The sequence below is a fragment of the Vicia villosa genome, unplaced genomic scaffold (genome assembly GCF_029867415.1).
Source record: "Vicia villosa cultivar HV-30 ecotype Madison, WI unplaced genomic scaffold, Vvil1.0 ctg.003373F_1_1, whole genome shotgun sequence".
Taxonomy (NCBI): domain Eukaryota; kingdom Viridiplantae; phylum Streptophyta; class Magnoliopsida; order Fabales; family Fabaceae; genus Vicia; species Vicia villosa.
Genome location: NW_026706189.1, coordinates 52540 through 71026, shown reverse-complemented (window position 1 = coordinate 71026; position 18487 = coordinate 52540). Strand labels below are relative to the sequence as shown.

General features: G+C 36.7%; 2 protein-coding genes across 2 annotated transcripts; both read left to right on the top strand.

The window, feature by feature from the left end:
- The first annotated feature begins 548 nt into the window (after positions 1-548).
- Positions 549-2789, top strand: LOC131640887 (uncharacterized). The gene is made up of 2 exons (XM_058911254.1): positions 549-925; positions 1094-2789. The coding sequence occupies exons 1-2, from the start codon at positions 549-551 to the stop codon at positions 2787-2789; spliced, it is 2073 nt and encodes a 690-aa protein (XP_058767237.1).
- Positions 2790-5734: 2945 nt separating this feature from the next.
- On the top strand, positions 5735-6606 carry LOC131640886 (uncharacterized). The gene is made up of 2 exons (XM_058911253.1): positions 5735-5944; positions 6019-6606. The coding sequence occupies exons 1-2, from the start codon at positions 5735-5737 to the stop codon at positions 6604-6606; spliced, it is 798 nt and encodes a 265-aa protein (XP_058767236.1).
- Positions 6607-18487: the final 11881 nt, after the last annotated feature.

The following is an 18487-nucleotide window of genomic DNA, read 5'->3' as shown; positions in this document are numbered from 1 at the left end:
AACAAAGCTTTGATCAGTGAAGATTTGTACTGGAGACAAAGAGCTAAGATGCACTGGCTAAAAGATGGGGACTTGAATACGAAGTTCTTCCATCTTTCGGCGACTGTTAGAAAGAGTTTTAAAAAAATAGTGAGCTTAAATCATGAAGATAGTAGTATGGTTACTAATCCGCAAGGCTTAGGGGATATTGCTAAGAATTACTTTGAACACCTTTTTGCTGGCAGTAGCAACAATGATTATGGCCAAGTGTTATGTGGTATTCAGCAGTGTGTATCTATGGAAAATAACATTAATCTGACTTCACCCCTTACTAAGAATGAGTTATATGCGGCATTGGCTGAGATGCACCCAGACAAATCTCCTGGGCCTGATGGTTTCAATATCGGTTTCTATCAACATTTTGGGAGGTTTGTGGAAATGATATTTTTGAGGCAGCTTCGTCGTGGCTTCAGCGTGGCTATTTTCCCGAAGCCATAAATGATACCAATATCTGTTTGATCCCTAAGTGTGCTCATCCTAACAGAATGCAGGACTTTCGGCCAATATCGATGTGTAATGTCATTTATAAGATTATTGCAAAAGCATTGGCGAACAGGTTAAAGCCGTTACTAGATAATTGTATCTCGGAGGAGCAATCGGCATTTGTGGAGGGTCAATCTATTCTACATAATGCCATGATAGCATCTGAAATCATTCATTCCCTCAAGAGAAAGACTCAAGGCAGGAGAGCTCAGTTAACGCTTAAGATTGATATCGGTAAGGCTTTTGATAGAGTAGATTGGGGCTTCTTAAGATGTATGATGTTGAAGATGGGTTTCTTGGAAAAGTGGACACATTGGATGATGATGTATGTTACGTCAGTTTACTATTCGGTTCTAGTTAACTCAGACTCTATTGGACCTATTATACCAGGGAGAGGACTCAGGCAAGGAGACCCTCTGTCTCCTTATCTTTTTATTCTCATATCCGAAGGTCTCTCAACCCTCATCAAGGGATCTGTAGCGAAATGAGATATCCATGGTATCCAAATTTGCAGAGGGGCACCTAGTGTGTCCCACCTGCTTTTTGCTGACGACTGTTTTCTTTTTTGCAGGGCCGAAGTGGAGGAAGTTTCTCATCTTATGAGAATTCTGGATATCTATGCAAAAGCCTCCGGACAGGAAATCAATCTATCCAAATCCGAGGTCTTTTTCAGTCGGAATTTGAGTTTACCGGCCCAAGAGGATCTTGCAAATATCATGGGTGTCCGTCATGTCTTAGGGACAGACAAGTATTTAGGGTTGCCCTCGATGATAGGGAGGAGTAAGAAGTCTACTTTTGCTTTCATCAAAGACCGTATTTGGCAACGAATTAATTCTTGGAAAGGTCGGTCCTTGTCAAAAGCTGGTAAAGAAGTCATGATTAAATCAGTTCTCCAAGCTATCCCGGCTTACGTGATGAGTATTTTTATTTTGCCCGAAGCAGTGATTAATGATATCGAGAGAATGTTGAACGCCTTTTGGCGGGGTGGAGGTTCTAATAGTAAGGGTATTCGTTGGATGGCATGGGATCGTTTAGCTTGTTCTAAGAAGGTTGGAGGTCTTGGATTCAGAGATTTTAGAGCTTTTAATATAGCTATGGTGGCTAAGCAAGGATGGTTTATTATGAGTCACCCGCAAGCTTTAGTGTCCATATTCTTCAAAGCAAGGTACTTCCCAAATACATCTTTCTTTGAAGCTAACCTTGGTTCTAATCCTAGTTTTGTTTGGAGAAGTATTTGGAAAGCTAGAGATGTTCTTATGCTTGGTTGTAGGTGGAGTATAGGTGATGGCAGCCAGATTAAGGTTATGCAGGAACCTTGGATTCGGGGAAATGATGATAGGTGTGTTCCGGGACCACAACAACAAGGTATCTATAATTTGGTTGTTCAAGATTTGTTGTTGCCAAATGCCAAACAGTGGAATATGAGGTTGATTAGAGAGTTGTTTGATTTTTCAGGAGCGGAAGCTATTACTTATGTTCCGTTAGTGGAGGATGTTGTTGTTGACCGTTTGGTGTGGAGGGAAGAGAAAGATGGGCATTATAGTGTTCGTTCTGGTTATCACCTTTGGAAAAGTAGTAAGAAGCCTCTTAGCCAGGATAATATTGAGGTTAATTGGAATGGTTTGTGGTCTATCATTGCTCCCCCACGTGCGAAACACCTTCTATGGCGGATTTGCTCGGGTTGTTTGCCTTCCCGGGTCCGACTACGACATCACCATGTTCCTGGTCCTATTATGTGTCAATTTTGCGGGGAGGAGGAGGAGGATGATTGGCATTTGTTTTTCGGATATCCTGAGACTATCGAGTGTTGGAGAACAGCAGGTTTGCATGACACTATAGCACCCTTCCTTCATCATAGTAATGACATTCGATCTCTTATTCTTAATTTGTGTAATAGGGAGGATATGAAGGTAGCGGGACGCTTTGCTATGATGATCGAGTTATTGTGGCATAACAGGAATGACTTTATTTGGAATAATGAGAAGGAGGAAGTGTCTAGGCTTGGTTGGTTAGCTTTTCACAAGTGGCAAGAGTGGTGGTTGGCTCAAAATCCCCAGGATGGAGAGCCGTCTCTTTCTTACACTCTTTCTTGGATTTCCCCCCTTCCGGATGGTTTAAATGTAACGTTGATGCGGGTTTTAACCGTACTCAAGGAACTACTAATAGAGGTTGGTGTATCCGAGATAACTTGGGGAATTTTTTCAAAGCAGGCGTCGCTTGGGATGTTGGTTCGTTTTCTATCCTTGAAGCGGAAGCGTTGGCCTTAAAGGAAGCTATTCAAAGTGCTTTAACCCTTCATCTTGACAATGTTATCTTCGAAGGTGATTCTCTTCAAGTTGTCCAAGCTATTCATTCTAATACCATCGGTGGTTCTGAATTTAATTTTATTATTCGCTCTATTAAATCTTTACTTTGTAATCTCACGAACTTTGAGGTTAAGTTCATTAAGCGTCAAGCGAATATGGTTGCCCATTGTCTTACAAAGGCGGCCAATTCTTGGCCTCGACGCAGTCATGTTAACAGTATTCCTCGTTGTATTGACTCTATCCTGATGAATGAAAGAAGTTAAGCTTGTTTTGGTAAAAAAAAGGCTTTGACTTTTTAAATTTCTCAATTGTTTGATTTTGGTCTCCAAATTTTGTAATAGTTTTGATTTTGGCCCCCCAAATTTCAATTGCTTGATTTTGACCCCTTAAAATTGTCTTATTTTACATTTGATAGTCCCCTAATGATATGTGGACTAAATTTCTCTTTTTTTCTGTTGTTTTTTTTTATTTTAATTTTTTTTAAATTTTCTTATCTACAATTTCATTTTTCTTCTCTTTTAAATAGTTAAACTTTGAATGTAATATTTAAAAAATGTTAAATATTTCATTCAACTTATGAGTAATGGCAAATTATTTTGACAAAATAAAATAGACCACTACCTCATTAAAATAACAAATTCTTTGGCCAATAACTCTCTCATAGTTAAGCATAAAGACCCAAAGTCTAGCAATTAGTCATATAGAATTTCAATTTTTTATAATGACATGCTTGTTCGTATGGGTGTTCAAAACCAAACCACCCCCAATAGAAAACCGCAAATCAAACCAAACTGAAATCGTAAAAAATGACATTTGGTTCGAATTTGTTTGAGCCATTTTATAACAAAACTGTACGGTTCGGTTTGTATTTTACAAACCGACCTAAACCACATTATGTTACAACTCAAACTTTATTTATCCCACATCGATCCAACCCAAACTCAAATCTATTATGCCTTAGCATTCGGATTACAAATGACTTTTTCTTCCTCGCACTTAAAGTTTCAATTTAAATCTTCTCAAATCTCTCTTATCGGGATTGTGCCTTCTACTCATCTTCTATTCCATGTACATCTTCTTATTTTTATTCTACTGTTCTCTCTTCCAATTACGTTTTTAATGCACCTCTTCTTATCTGATCTCTCATCTCTTCTGCTTTTTCTTCCTCTATTTTTCTGTTTCATTTTAATGTTTTCGATATTGTTTTATGCTACTTTATTATATTTTATATTCCACTTTTCTCTAATTTTATTTTTGTATATTAAATGAAAAGTAGTATGATGAATTTTGTTGTTATTTGATAACACATAAATGACTAAAGACAAAGCTATATTATCATATATGTGTGTGTGTGTGTGTGTGTGTGTGTGTGTGTGTGTGTGTGTGTGTGTGTGTGTGTGTGTGTGTGTGTGTGTGTGTGTGTGTGTGTGTGTGTGTGTGTGTGTGTGTGTGTGTGTGTGTGTGTGTGTGTGTGTGTGTGTGTGTGTGTGTGTGTGTGTGTGTGTGTGTGTGTGTGTGTGTGTGTGTGTGTGTGTGTGTGTGTGTGTGTGTGTGTGTGTGTGTGTGTGTGTGTGTGTGTGTGTGTGTGTGTGTGTGTGTGTGTGTGTGTGTGTGTGTGTGTGTGTGTGTGTGTGTGTGTGTGTGTGTGTGTGTGTGTGTGTGTGTGTGTGTGTGTGTGTGTGTGTGTGTGTGTGTGTGTGTGTGTGTGTGTGTGTGTGTGTGTGTGTGTGTGTGTGTGTGTGTGTGTGTGTGTGTGTGTGTGTGTGTGTGTGTGTGTGTGTGTGTGTGTGTGTGTGTGTGTGTGTGTGTGTGTGTGTGTGTGTGTGTGTGTGTGTGTGTGTGTGTGTGTGTGTGTGTGTGTGTGTGTGTGTGTGTGTGTGTGTGTGTGTGTGTGTGTGTGTGTGTGTGTGTGTGTGTGTGTGTGTGTGTGTGTGTGTGTGTGTGTGTGTGTGTGTGTGTGTGTGTGTGTGTGTGTGTGTGTGTGTGTGTGTGTGTGTGTGTGTGTGTGTGTGTGTGTGTGTGTGTGTGTGTGTGTGTGTGTGTGTGTGTGTGTGTGTGTGTGTGTGTGTTGATTTGGTTTGATTTCCTTTCCAAAAGCCAACCGAACCGCATGTTTTTTCTCTTGCGGATAGAATGATTTTTCAAGTCAAAACCGACCGCAAACATCCCTACTTGTCCGTATATTCTAAGTTGAATAAAATATTTAAGATTTTCAAAATATTACATTTAAAGCTTAACTATTAAAAAGAGAAGAAAAATAGAACTGTAAAGAAGAAAATTAAAAAGGAAAGAAAAAAAAAAGAAATTTAGTCTACATGTCATTAGGGGACTATCAAATGTAAAAGGAGACAAATTTGAGGGGTCAAAATCAAGCAATTGAAACTTAAGGGGTCAAAATTAAGCAATTAAAAATTTAGGAGACCAAAATTAAGCAATTAAAATCTAGGGTACAAATATTAAGCAATTGAGAAATTTGGGAGACCAAAATTGCATTTAAGCCTAAATAAAACTTAAGATATCTCATTCGATTTGAGGATTGACTCTCAAGTAGTAAATTCAAGACGAATAAACATAAATATCAAATATATATTTAAGAAAAGAAGATATATCCCAACTATTTAAATTATCCTATTTTGGGTTAAGTATGTTTTTGGTTCCTATAAATATTTTAAATTTTATTTTTAGTTCCTATTAAAAAATGACATATTTTAGTCTTACGAAAATTTTATGGACGCAATTTTAGTTCTGTTATTATTTAAAATTTTGAAAATTATTTAATAATTCTTAAATTTTTAAATAATTTTTTTCATACGTGTTTATCATAATATAAAATATTTATTTACTAAACTATAGAATTTTTTAAAATAAAAAGAATTAAATATAATATTTTTAAACAAAGCTCCACCATGGGAAGCTCTCGCGGTAGGGGAAGACCGCCGAAAAAGGTGACTCAATCGACGGGATCGAAGCATGGGGACAACACAACTTCGCCGGCAACAACCACGCCGGTGACCACAACTACACTGGTGGAGAATGAGACGGTGATTACAGAGAAGAGTCTTGATAAGAAGGAGACGGGAAGTGATGAGAAAGGAAAGAGGGAAGCAGAACCTAAGGTAGAAGAACCGATGAAGACGAAGATTATCGGGGATTCAAACAAGCTATGGGTTGATGTTATCAGTGGTAATAGGCAAACAACAAATGGAAACAACTTCAGTATGTAGCACCAAAGATTAACGACGGTATCATTGAAGTTGAAATTGAAGAAAAGGATGTGGAATCGGAAATTAGGTTTTGGGAGAATTCGCTCATCATGTATGTGATTGGAACCAATTTGAGCATGAATGCGATGAAGAACTACATGAGTCGGATGTGGAATTTTGTTGCACTTCCAGATATGTACTACAATGATGAAGGCTACTTCATCCTCAAATTCAAGAATGGAGATGCGAGAGATGAAGTTATGATGAGAGGTCCTTACACTTTTCAGAACAAACCTATGATTCTATTGGAATGGAGGCATGATTTTACTATGGCAAAGGATATGCTCAGATCCATTCCCATTTGGATTAAGCTACCCAATCTCCCTTTGCCTATGTGGGGAGCATCAAGCCTAGGGAAGATTGGTAGTGCAGTGGGTATACCCTTGTTTACAGATGAGTGTACAGCTGAGAAACTTAGAGTGAGCTATGCTAGGTTACTGGTGGAGGTGGATGTCACACAGAAATTATGTGAGGAAATTACCATCAGGGACCATGAAGGGAAGCTAAGGAAGTAGCAGGTGGAGTATGAATGGAGGCCACAATATTGTGAGAGATGCCAAAAAATAGGCCATGTGTGCTCCAATGAGAAGAAACCTACTGAAAAAATATGGCAACAAAAAGCAAATAAAAATGATGAGGTGATAGAACACAGTAAGCCTGAGACTGAAGCAAAGGAAGATGGTCTTGAGAATGAGGAAATGGTGAAACAGGACCAGGCAAATCAGGGCAAAGGTGCATGGACAGAGGTCAGGAGGAAGAAAGATGATGGAAAGAAACCCATAGGTGAAATTACAGGTACAAGCTTTAATTTTTATGCTCTAATATTTTTGAGTCCTTAGGAGTTTTGAATGACCCTAAAGACACACCCCTGGGGGTGACATGATCATTTCCTGGAATGTACGGGGGCTGAATAAAGGGATCAGAAATAGAGAGATTAGCTCCCGTCTCTCTAAACTGAGGCCCGAGATTGCTATTTTAGTGGAAACAAGGGTTAAACAGGATAAAGCAGAGAACATTAGGAAGATGATGGGAGGACATTGGAACTATCTTGACAACTACAATAAGCATGCTAATGGAAGGGTATGGATTATGTGGGATAAGAGTAAGGTTGATATCAGGGGTATATGTGACTCGGATCAGATGATACATTGTGGATTTTTTGATACTATTGTTAACTTCCAACATTGGCTCACTGCCATCTATGCTGCTAACAAGCTGGAAAGGAGGAGGAGTCTTTGGAAAGATATTGAAAAAATTAATAGTATGCAACAAGGTCCTTGGTGCCTTATAGGCGATTATAATAATGTGTTAAACACTGAAGACAGGATTGGGGGCAAGGAGATTCAAGAGGGTGAGTATAGTGATTTGGCTAGCATGATGACCAACTGTGGACTGGCTGAGCTGGATAAGATTGGTGACAGGTATACCTGGTGCAATAAACATGTTAATGGAACTATTTACTCTTGCATTGACAGGGTTATTGCTAACAAAGATTGGTTTCAACAGAGATTACACTGGGAACTTCATGTTTTGGAGCCTAGTATTTCTGACCATGCACTATTATGCCTCAAAAAGAGTGAGCAGATTAGTAGAACTAAGAGCATGTTTAAGTTTCTCAATAAGGTGACTGAAGTTCATGATTATAGGGAACAAGTTGAAAGAAATTGGAATAGAAGAGGTAGAGGGTCCTCTCAAGTCAAGCTTTAGGATAAGCTAAAGAGGCTGCAATCTACTATCAGAGTATTGAGTAAACCTTTCAAAGGAATCAATATGCAAATTGATAAAGCCAGAAGGGAGCTGGATGATACTCAGAAGCACATTGTGAGAAATAAAGGGAACAAAGAGTTGACTAAGGAGGAGAAACAAAGAACTGATAATCTCTTGGAACTGCTGGCCATAGAAGAGCAAATTATGAGACAAAGAGCCAAGATCAACTAGATAAGGTTTGGAGATGAGAACAACGCTTATTTCCATGCAACTTTGAAAAGAAAACAAAGCAATATGAGAATTCATAGCTTGCATACTGAGGATGGGAGAACTGTCACTGCTCATAATGATATAACTGAGGAAGTTATCCAATTCTATAGGAAATTGATGGGAACTGCTCACAATAAGCTGGATGCTGTGGACATTCAGGTCCTGAGAAAAGGTAAACAACTGTCTAGTAACTGCAGACTTGACTTGATTAAGGAGGTTACTGATGATGAAATTGTTAGAGCTCTAAATAGTATTGGAGACATCAAGGCACCAGGGGTAGATGGCTATAACTCTAAATTCTTTAAGACCTCTTGGAGCATTGTGAAAGATGATGTTACACAGGTTGTTAGAGGCTTCTTTGATAAAGGGGAGTTGGATAGTAAGTGGAATCAAACCCTTATTACATTGATCCCCAAGAATGCTGCAGCAAAAACCATAAAAGAGTATAGACCCATTGCTTGTTGCACAATTGTGTACAAGATTATAGCAAAAATTATGGCTAGGAGACTGAGTGCTATCCTGCCCAAGATTATCAGTAGGAACCAGGCTGGGTTTGTTCCAGGTCAAGATATACATGATCACATTTTGCTGGCTTATGAATTGGTGAAGGGGTATGGTAGGAAAGGAGGTATGCCTAGGTGTATGCTACAAATGGACATTCAAAAAGCTTATGATTCTGTTGACTGGGGAGCTCTGAAAACTATAATGGCTGAGATGGGATTTCCTAGGAGATTCATCAATTGGGCTATGTTGGCAGTCACCACTGTGAGTTACCAATTCAATATAAATGGTACTCTTTCTAGAAGGATGCAAGCTAAGAAGGGGTTAAGACAGGGAGACCCCATTTCTCCCCTTTTATTTGTTGTTATTATGGAATACTTACATAGGCTTCTTGATGAGCTTCATCAATCTGATACTTTCAGGTTTCATAGTAAATGCAAAAAAATTGGATTGATTGACATGACCTTTGCAGATGACTTATTGTTGTTCACCAAGGGAGATGCTAATTCTGTGCAGAGCCTTATGGAGAAGTTCCAGCAATTTTCTAAGGCTACTGGACTAGTAGTTAATCCTGCAAAATGCAAGTTGTTTTGCAGTGGTATGGACAATGCTCAAGGTAAAAGACTGGGAGAGATCACTGGTTTTGGTGCTGGAAAACTACCTGTTCAGTACCTTGGGATCCCTTTAGAAAGCAAGAGATTATCTAGCAGGCAATGTGCTCAACTGGCTGAGAAGATTGGTAGGAAGATTAGCCATTGGTCTGCTCAGATGCTGAGCTATGCTGGAAGGATACAGTTGATTAAAAGTGTCCTCTTTAGCACAACAAATTATTGGCTTCAGTGTGTTCCTATACCAAAAGGTGTCATTCAGAGAGTTGAGAGCATGTGTAGGAATTTTTTGTGGTCTGGTAAAAGTGATTACTCAAGTAGAGCCCCTGTAGCTTGGAGCAAAATCTGTGAGCCTAAGAACCTTGGTGGTTTAAATGTCATCGATCTAAGCAGATGGAACAAAGCATGCATGAGTAAACTGCTTTGGGATTTATGCAGAGAAAGAGATAGCTTGTGGATCAGGTGGGTTCACACATACTACATAAAAGGCAACAATGTGATGGAGGTCCAGATCAAGCCCAACTGCTCTTGGATGTTAAGAGCAATTCTGAACCAAAGGGATCATATTAGCCATATGGATGAGTGGAATAAAATGCTGACTGAAAACAAGTTTTGCAAGAAGATCATTTACAGAAAGTTTCTCAACAATAGCCAGGATGTGCCTTGGAAGAGACTGTTTTTTGACAATGCTGCTAGACCTAGGGCAATCTTCACTTTGTGGATGGTGTGTCTTGGTCGAATTGCCACAAAAACTAGGCTCATGAAATTTGGTATACTTGATAATAATAACTGTGTGATGTGTACTGGTAATGAGGACTAGAATCACCTTTTTTTTCTGTGTGATAGGACCAAGAAAATATGGCAAGAGGTTTTGTCTTGGTTGCAGGTAGATCATGGTACAGGTGGATGGGATTATGAGCTGAAGTGGATGATCCATAGGTGCAATCACAAGGGGTGGAAATCGATCCTTCTCAAGACTGCCTTGGCTGAAACTGTTCATGCTTGTTGGCTGTATAGGAATAGTTTGGTGTTTAAGGATGATGATAAAGATATGAATAGGCATAGAGGAATTGCTAAAGAGATTATAGATAGAATAGTGCAAAGAATATGGAATAAACCAAAGCTTAGAGGAAAGATAGCTCCTTTTCTTCTTTGAGTTGGTTAGGGTATAGATAGTTTTTGAGTTGGACCCTATGGGCCGCTTTGTACATAACTGTTTTTTGGAATTATATATATAATTTCTTATTCTTTCAAAAAAAAATATAATTTTTTTAAATTTTAAGAGATAATGGTGCAAGTAATATAAATCTTGACTTAAAAATTAATTTTTGAGTTTTTTTTTTTTAGGAATTTTTGTAACGTCCTAAACATGTCTGTAGAATAATCATTCAAAAATCCACACCCGTTTAACAATAGGGACTAAAACTACATAATAATTTTATGAGAATTAAAACATGTCATTTTTGTAATAGGGACCAATAATAAAATTTGGTAATTTTATAGGGATCAAAAACATATTTAGCCCACATATTTTTTATATTATTTTATGGGTTAATAGCCATTTATCCCTGCCATACAAGAGAGTTTTGATTTATCCCCTGTTAAAAAAAAGTTTTGAATTACCCCCTTAAAATTTTTGGGCACTCCCCTAAACGTGTAAAAATTAGGGGTAAATCAATTTTTTTCAGGGGGATAATTTTTCCTCTTAGGAGGCAAAAGACTTAAAATTTTAAAATTATAGGAGAGTAATCCAAAACTTTTTTTTAAAGGGGGATAAATCAAAACTCGCCTATATGACAGAGGGTAAATGGCTATTAACCCTTATTTTATATTAAAAAAAGTTTTTTACAAAAAAGTAAACAATTAAAGTCTCATTTTTTCTTATTTTAATTCACCATAAGGTGACACATAACTTCAATTCAATAATTTATTTTTTAACTTTAATTTCTCCCTCTATTATTTTAATTCAACTTTTAAATCTACTTCACATCTTTTCCCACATTTTCTCTCTCCATTTTCATTTCATTAGTGTTGAATTTTCAATATATAATATTAAATCTCAACATAAACATAACTATGTTATAATTATAAAAAATTATATATATTTATTAAAAAAATTATTCATACTTATAAAATTTACAAATTATTTTATTAAATTGTTCAGACAACTAACGAATTATTATCATTACAATATTTATGCTAATTTTATTTTCCAACTGTCTTTATTTGATAGACAAATTTTTTATTTTTAAATATCATTTTTTTTCTTTCTCCATCTCACGGGTTCCTTTTTCTCTCTCTTTATTTTGTATTGTTATTTAATACGATTGAGTTTATATGATCGTTATTCATTTTACAAATAAGTAAGTCATTTTAAATTTACATGTGTATATAAATACATTTTATACTATACTAAATTGAATAATACTTAATAGCGATACAAATAACTAACTTTTCATCTCAGGAGTCATTATCATGACAATATCTATTTTATTGTAATCAATAATTATCTTTGATAGCCATTATTTATTTTCAAATATCAAAATTTTCTTTTTTTCTTTCTCCATCCCACGGGTCACATTTTTTTATATATTTTTGTAGGTTATTTTTTTTGAATCAAATAAACTTTTATTGATAGATTCAAAAAACATTACAAGCAAGTGATCCATAGGATCCAACTGACCAAGAAAACAATGCAGCCTAAGCACACTTTATGGTAATAACATAGCACCTATATGTTTCCTGAGATTGGGATATTGCCAACATTTAAAGACAATGGCATCAATGATTCTGTTAATGATTATCATGGGATCCACGTGATTACCAAAAGATACAGCATTTCTATAAAGCCAACTCTCATGCACCGTCTCCGTAAACGCGCACTTCATTAACCTGCTTCTCCAACCTTTCTTTTTGCACAGCTTGATGATCCACGACAATTCCTCCTTCCAAGTCTTAGGAGTATGCTGAACCCCACACCAGTTCAAGACTTGTTGCCACACAGCCAGAATTTGAGGACATTGAAACAATAGATGATCTCGTGTATCAATCTTCTTACAAAAGCAACATTCATTACTATTACACATATTGAATCTCATCAATCTTTCTTTCGTAGCAAGTTTCGAATGACACACCATCCATAGAGTGTGTATTGCCTTTGGTCTTGCGAGATTTCCATACATCATGCTTCTCCACTCCACATTCTGTCCATCTTCAAGTAAGGCCAAGTATAAACCTTTGGTGCAGAATTTATCCTTTGTCAGCATTTGTTTCCAAACCTGAAGGTTCTCAACCTCCTCTCTAACTTTCAGAATCTTCTTTAAAATCCAAGAGCTAGACACCTTTATGGGAATTTCCAAGATAGATTGATGTTTAGAATAGTAACTATGGATCCACCGAATCCATAAACTATCCGATTTACCACTTAAATTCCACAAGTTCTTAGCCATACAAGCCTTGTTCCAGTGCAACAGACCTATAACATTTAGACCACCCTTATTTTTGGGGGTACAGACCGTTTTCCAGGCAATCGGGCTCTTTCTAGTAATTATATCGCTGCCAGTCCAAAGAAAGGACCTACAAATAGCTTCAACACGGCGGATAACTTGTTTTGGCAACGGTAAACACTGCATCCAGAAGTTATTTATCGCAAATAAAACACTCTTGATTAACTGCATACGCCCTGCAAAACTTAGAAGCCTCGCGGACCAATGTTTAATCCTACAAACAATCTTCTCAACTAGGCCAATACAATTACTACTTGACAGTTTCCTACTGGTTAAAGGAATCCCTAAGTATCTAAAAGGGAGGGGGCCTTCTTTAAACCCAGCAGAATGCAGAATTTGGTTCTTCACCATCTCCTCAACATTACCAAAATATGCCTTACATTTTCCAGGATTCACTACCAGCCCTGTGGCCTCAGAAAATTCCTTAAAATGTTGCATAGCAAGCTGCACAGATTTCAAGTCTCCCCTAGTAAAGATAAGAAGGTCATCAGCAAAACTTAAGTTTATTATACTTTGCTTTTCACATTTCGAGTGGAATTTGAAGTCAGGGTTCCTTTTCACCTTTTGCATAATCCTGTACAAGTAATCCATGACAATTACAAAAAGGAGAGGTGACAAAGGATCACCTTGTCTCAATCCTCTTTTTGCCTTCAATGTCTCTGTAGTTTCACCATTTACTTTATATCTGTATGAAATAGTCTTGACTACCAGCATCACCCATCTTATGAACTTATTAGGAACACTCAATTCAGTCAGGATGTCTTCAATAGCTTGCCATTCCACGCTATCACAGGCCTTCTGAATGTCCATTTGCAACATACATCTAGGGACCCCCCCTTTAGCACTATACCCTCGGATGAGTTCATATGCCAACAAAACATGATCCTGCAAGTGTTTCCCTGGAACAAAGGCTGTCTGGCAAATATGGACAATACTACTTAAGACCTTTCCCAGTCTCCTAGCCATCACTTTGGAAATAATTTTGTAGATTATCGTGCAACAAGATATGGGTCTGAAATCACTTACCAAGCAAGCAGTGTTATGCTTTGGGATAATAGTAACCAAAGTTGTATTAACAGCAGAGCTAATTCTACCTTTTTCAAAAAAATCTAAAACAGCTGCAACAAGATCCTTCTTTATAATCTCCCAAGAGGCCTTATAGAATTTTTCTCCAAAACCATCAATTCCTGGGGCAGTTGTATCACTAATGCTTTTCAGGGCTTCATAGATCTCCTTTTCAGAGACAGTGCTAATCAAAGACTGAGCTTGGATCAGATTCAGTTGGCTACCTTCCCTCATAGCCACAATGTCAATTTTCCTAATACTGCCAGCTCCCTTTCCAACAAGATTCTCATAAAATCGAAAAACCTCTTTTGCTATGTCCTGCTGAGTAGTTAACTTCTTACCATCCCTGTCTTTCAGCATATGAATCTTATTGCAATTAAACCTACTCTTCAGTGTAGCAAAGAAGTAAGTATTGTTATTGTCTCCTAGTCTTATCCAACTTATCTTAGATCTTTGTCTCAACAAGTCTTCTTCAGTATTTGAAAGATGAATCACCTTCATAGATAGTTGTTTCACCCTCTCTATCTTCGCAGCATTCATTCTATCCTCTACCAAATCTTGTTGAGCTTTACTCAGGTCATCTCTGGCTTGTCTGACTTGTGTGCCTATGCCATTGAAAGGTTTAGCCAAATGAGTGATTACAGGCTGAATTCTCCTCAATTTAGTCCAAAAGGTATACATTGGTTTCCCTACAACATCATGGTTCCAAGCCTCGACAATAGTCTGTAAGAAACTTGGACAGTCAGTGACAAAATTAGGAAACTTAAACATCCTTCCACGCTTCTGAGTATTAGCATTCCTCTGGATATACAACAGAGCATGGTCTGAAATACTGGGGTCCATAACTTTCAGGTTGGTGTCTATAAACTCTTGATGCCATTGCACATTTCCAATTGCTCTGTCAATCCTAGAATAGATCACATCTTGACTATGTCTATTCGACCATGTAAAATGGTCACCAAAGGAATCCTTCTCAAACAGGCCTACTCTTTCCATCATATTACTCAAATCAACATATTCTCTTTCAGTCACAGGATTTCCACCTACTCTATCATGAACACTAAGAACATTGTTGAAATCTCCCATTAATGACCACGGCCCCTGACTCTTGGTTTGAAGCCCCTCAATGTTATCCCATAGTTTCTTTCTCTGTTCCAATGTGTTAAGAGCATAAATTGCAGTACACCACATCATAAGTTCCCCCACCACATCATACACACCTACATGAATGAATTGATCAGAACTCGCAACAATCTCCATGTTGATCTTCTTATTATTCCAGAAAATCCAAATTCTGTCGTTTAAGTGTTTATTATAATTGTCCAGAAACTGCCAATTATTACCCAGTTTCTTTCTAATAGCCTCAGCTTTATTCTGCTTCACCCTTGTTTCCACTAAAATACCAAAATCAGGGTTAAGAGTTTTGAGACGACCTGCAATCTCTCTGCACTTCCCTGCATTATTTAGACCTCTCACATTCCATGAGAGGATCATGATGTACTTCCTTTATCCACTGAAGGGTCAATCCCACCCTTTAGAGCATCAAAGCCATTATGACATACAAGTTCTCCTTTATCAACCTCTTGAAGTATTGCTTTCCCTTTGTTCCTTCTTTGAGTTGCTACTTGAGTCCAGTTTTCAGGGTTGCTGGCAATAGGATTATTGGGAGTACTGACCTCAGGAGGTTTTGATTCCTTCTGCTGCACAGGTTGCCACTTCTTCGCAATAACAGTCTCCTTCTTGCACTGATGCCCAACCCTTTGGCATGTTTCACAAAATTTTGGCTTCCACTCAAGTTCAACCTGTTGCTCAATCTTGTTGCCTGCAGCATCCTTAATGGTGATGTGGTCTTTATGTTGCTTCGTAATGTTAATCTCCACAAGAATCCTAGCAAACGAAATCCGCAATTTGTTTGTCGTACATTCATCCGTAAACAAGGGTTTTCCGATGGCACTACCTATCTTCCCCAGGCTAGTTGTACTCCATAAATGGAGTGGAAGGTTAGGTAATTTCACCCAGATAGGGATCGTTCGAACCATATCTCGTTTGAAATTGAACTCCGGATACCACTCCTTCAAAATCATCGGCATGTTATGAATTGAATATGGTCCCCTCATCAGCACCATCTCCTTATCTTTCTCAGTGAGGAACTTCATCAGAAAGTAACCCTCTTCATGATAGAACAGCTCAGGTAATTTCACAAAGTTCCAGAACTTAACCATGAATTGTTTCACAGCGTTCATGCTTAAGTCCTTACCCAGAACATACATTATTAAAGTTTCTTCCCAGAATTTTACCTCCGAGATCACATCTTCAGCTGCAATTTCCACTTCTACCTCCCCTTCCACTATCTTTGGTGCAGAGTATTCAATTGCCATACCATTAGCCGGAAGTCTATTGCCACTAATGATGTCTACCCATAACTTTGGGTTCTTTTCCAACTCAGGTTCATCCTTCTCTAATTGAGCCTCATGGGTGTGGTCCTTGTCCACCACCGGTTGCTCCTCCGTATCAGGTGTTCCCTCCTTACTAGGTCTGCCACTCATAACAATCGTAGGTACTATTGGTTGAGACTTAGGTGTTGACGCCTTTGATTTTGGCCTTCCGCGCCCTCGTGCCATCCCGAGAATCTGAAGAAATTAGGGTTAAATGTTCGTCCCCTTTTCCCTCCGAGGTCCCTAACCCTAAGGTTAGGACTTTAAACCACCGTCAGGAACAGGAGCCAAACAAAGAAAGTTCACTTTGCCGCTTTACAACCTCCAGAAGATGCGTTGCCGGAAATCGCCAGAGTAAAACCCTTAATAATAGAGAGCATTTTTTATTCCCTTTTTTTTAGGTTATTTTACACAATTGAGTATATATAATTGTTGTTATATATTTTACAATTAAATTCTTCAGTTCAAATTTACATAGTATATATATCATTGTTATTTTACAATTAAGTTCTTCATTTCAAATTTAGATGTGTATCTAAATACATTTTATGTCGTATAAAATTGGATAATACTCAATAGCGATGCAGATAACTAACTTTCCATCTAACGGATAACTATCAGGACAATATCAATTTAATTTAATCGATAATTTTTTAATTTGAGTTAAAAGTTATTTATTTTCAAATGTTAAAATTTTCTTTTCTTCCTCTCTCTATCTCACAGATCCTTTTTTTGGATCATTTAATATAATTGAGTTTATATCTTTAGATCAATCTCAAACAGGTCTTCAAAGAATAATGATCTAAAGATATAATCTACAACCCATTATGTACTAAATGATCTAAATATCGTTTTTGTTACGAGAAGACTATTTATTGACTTTTTTTATTATATTGTTTAATTCAAATTATTTAATTTTGTTGGATTCAATTGACATTGACAATTTATTGAAAAATAATAATAAAATAAATAAAAAAAAGATAAAAATACTAAGAAAGGGTAAAATAGAGTTGTCACATATGCAAAATTTTAGAAAAAGAATCAATGTTAGGCAGAAATTAAGATTATCACTTCACAAGTATTATAATAGGCTAAAAAAAACTAATGTTTTTCGAAATGTTAGTGTAGATATATATACATTATTTTATTTATTATATTATTCAATTTAATTGATATTGATGAAACAAACTTAACTTGTTGAAAGAAATATTCAAAGTCAATTATATATATATATATATATATATATATATATATATATATATATATATATATATATATATATATGTGTGTGTGTGTGTGTGTGTGTGTGTGTGTGTGTGTGTCAGGATCAAATAACACTAAGGTGTCAAACTTAGTAACATGACACCTTCGATAAAATTTAACATTAATCAGAAATCATTTGATATGTCAATGAGAAGCATAAAAACTAACGTCTTACAAAATTTAAACAAAACCGTTAATTTTGATCATTATAAGACTGAACAAGAGATCTAAGAATAATGTCCCTACCAATGTTAAGGACAATCAACATCACAATTTTAATAGGTGTAACTTTCAGTATAAAGGAAAAAAATGGTGAGTGACAAAATCTTTACTTTCCTTACAGAGGCAAAGATATCCAAAGTCTTAAATTCAGAGGCTTTGAAAATATTCAAGCAAAATGCTTAAGTTTTTTAAGGAAACATAAAAATCTACAATGTCACTAATGATAAGATAGATGAAGGAGGTGGATATGATCAAGCAAATTGCTGCAACTTTCACTACTCACATCAAAGACATGAAAGGTGTTAGATATATTGGTGAGCCATAAAATTCAAAGAATATAAGTGTCAATCCTATTCAGAAATAGAATGCACAATGCCATATAACAAGTCTATACGTCATGTCAATCATGATTACCAGTGCATTGATTTGTTCTACTCCATTCCATTGAATTGTTATAAGTTATATGGTAGACAACTACATCACCAACATATGGAGATTGTTATTTTCGTGTACCTCCCTCATGTTATTTTCTTGTAGAGATTATTATTTTGATAATATATGCACTAGACACTTGACAGGAGAAAGAAACTACGTTACATTTGGTGATAATGCTACAAGAAAGAAATATATTTAGAGGAAGATGACTTCTACTAACACTTAGTGCGAAATATTGAAGATCATGTTATTGGCATCAATAATGACATCTTAGATACATAAAATATGTTATTGCACAAAAATCTTGAGAGAACAAGGAACCTAATTGTATATAAAGATGACATATGTATGTTTGATCTCAAAATTGAAGATGATAAAATTTAT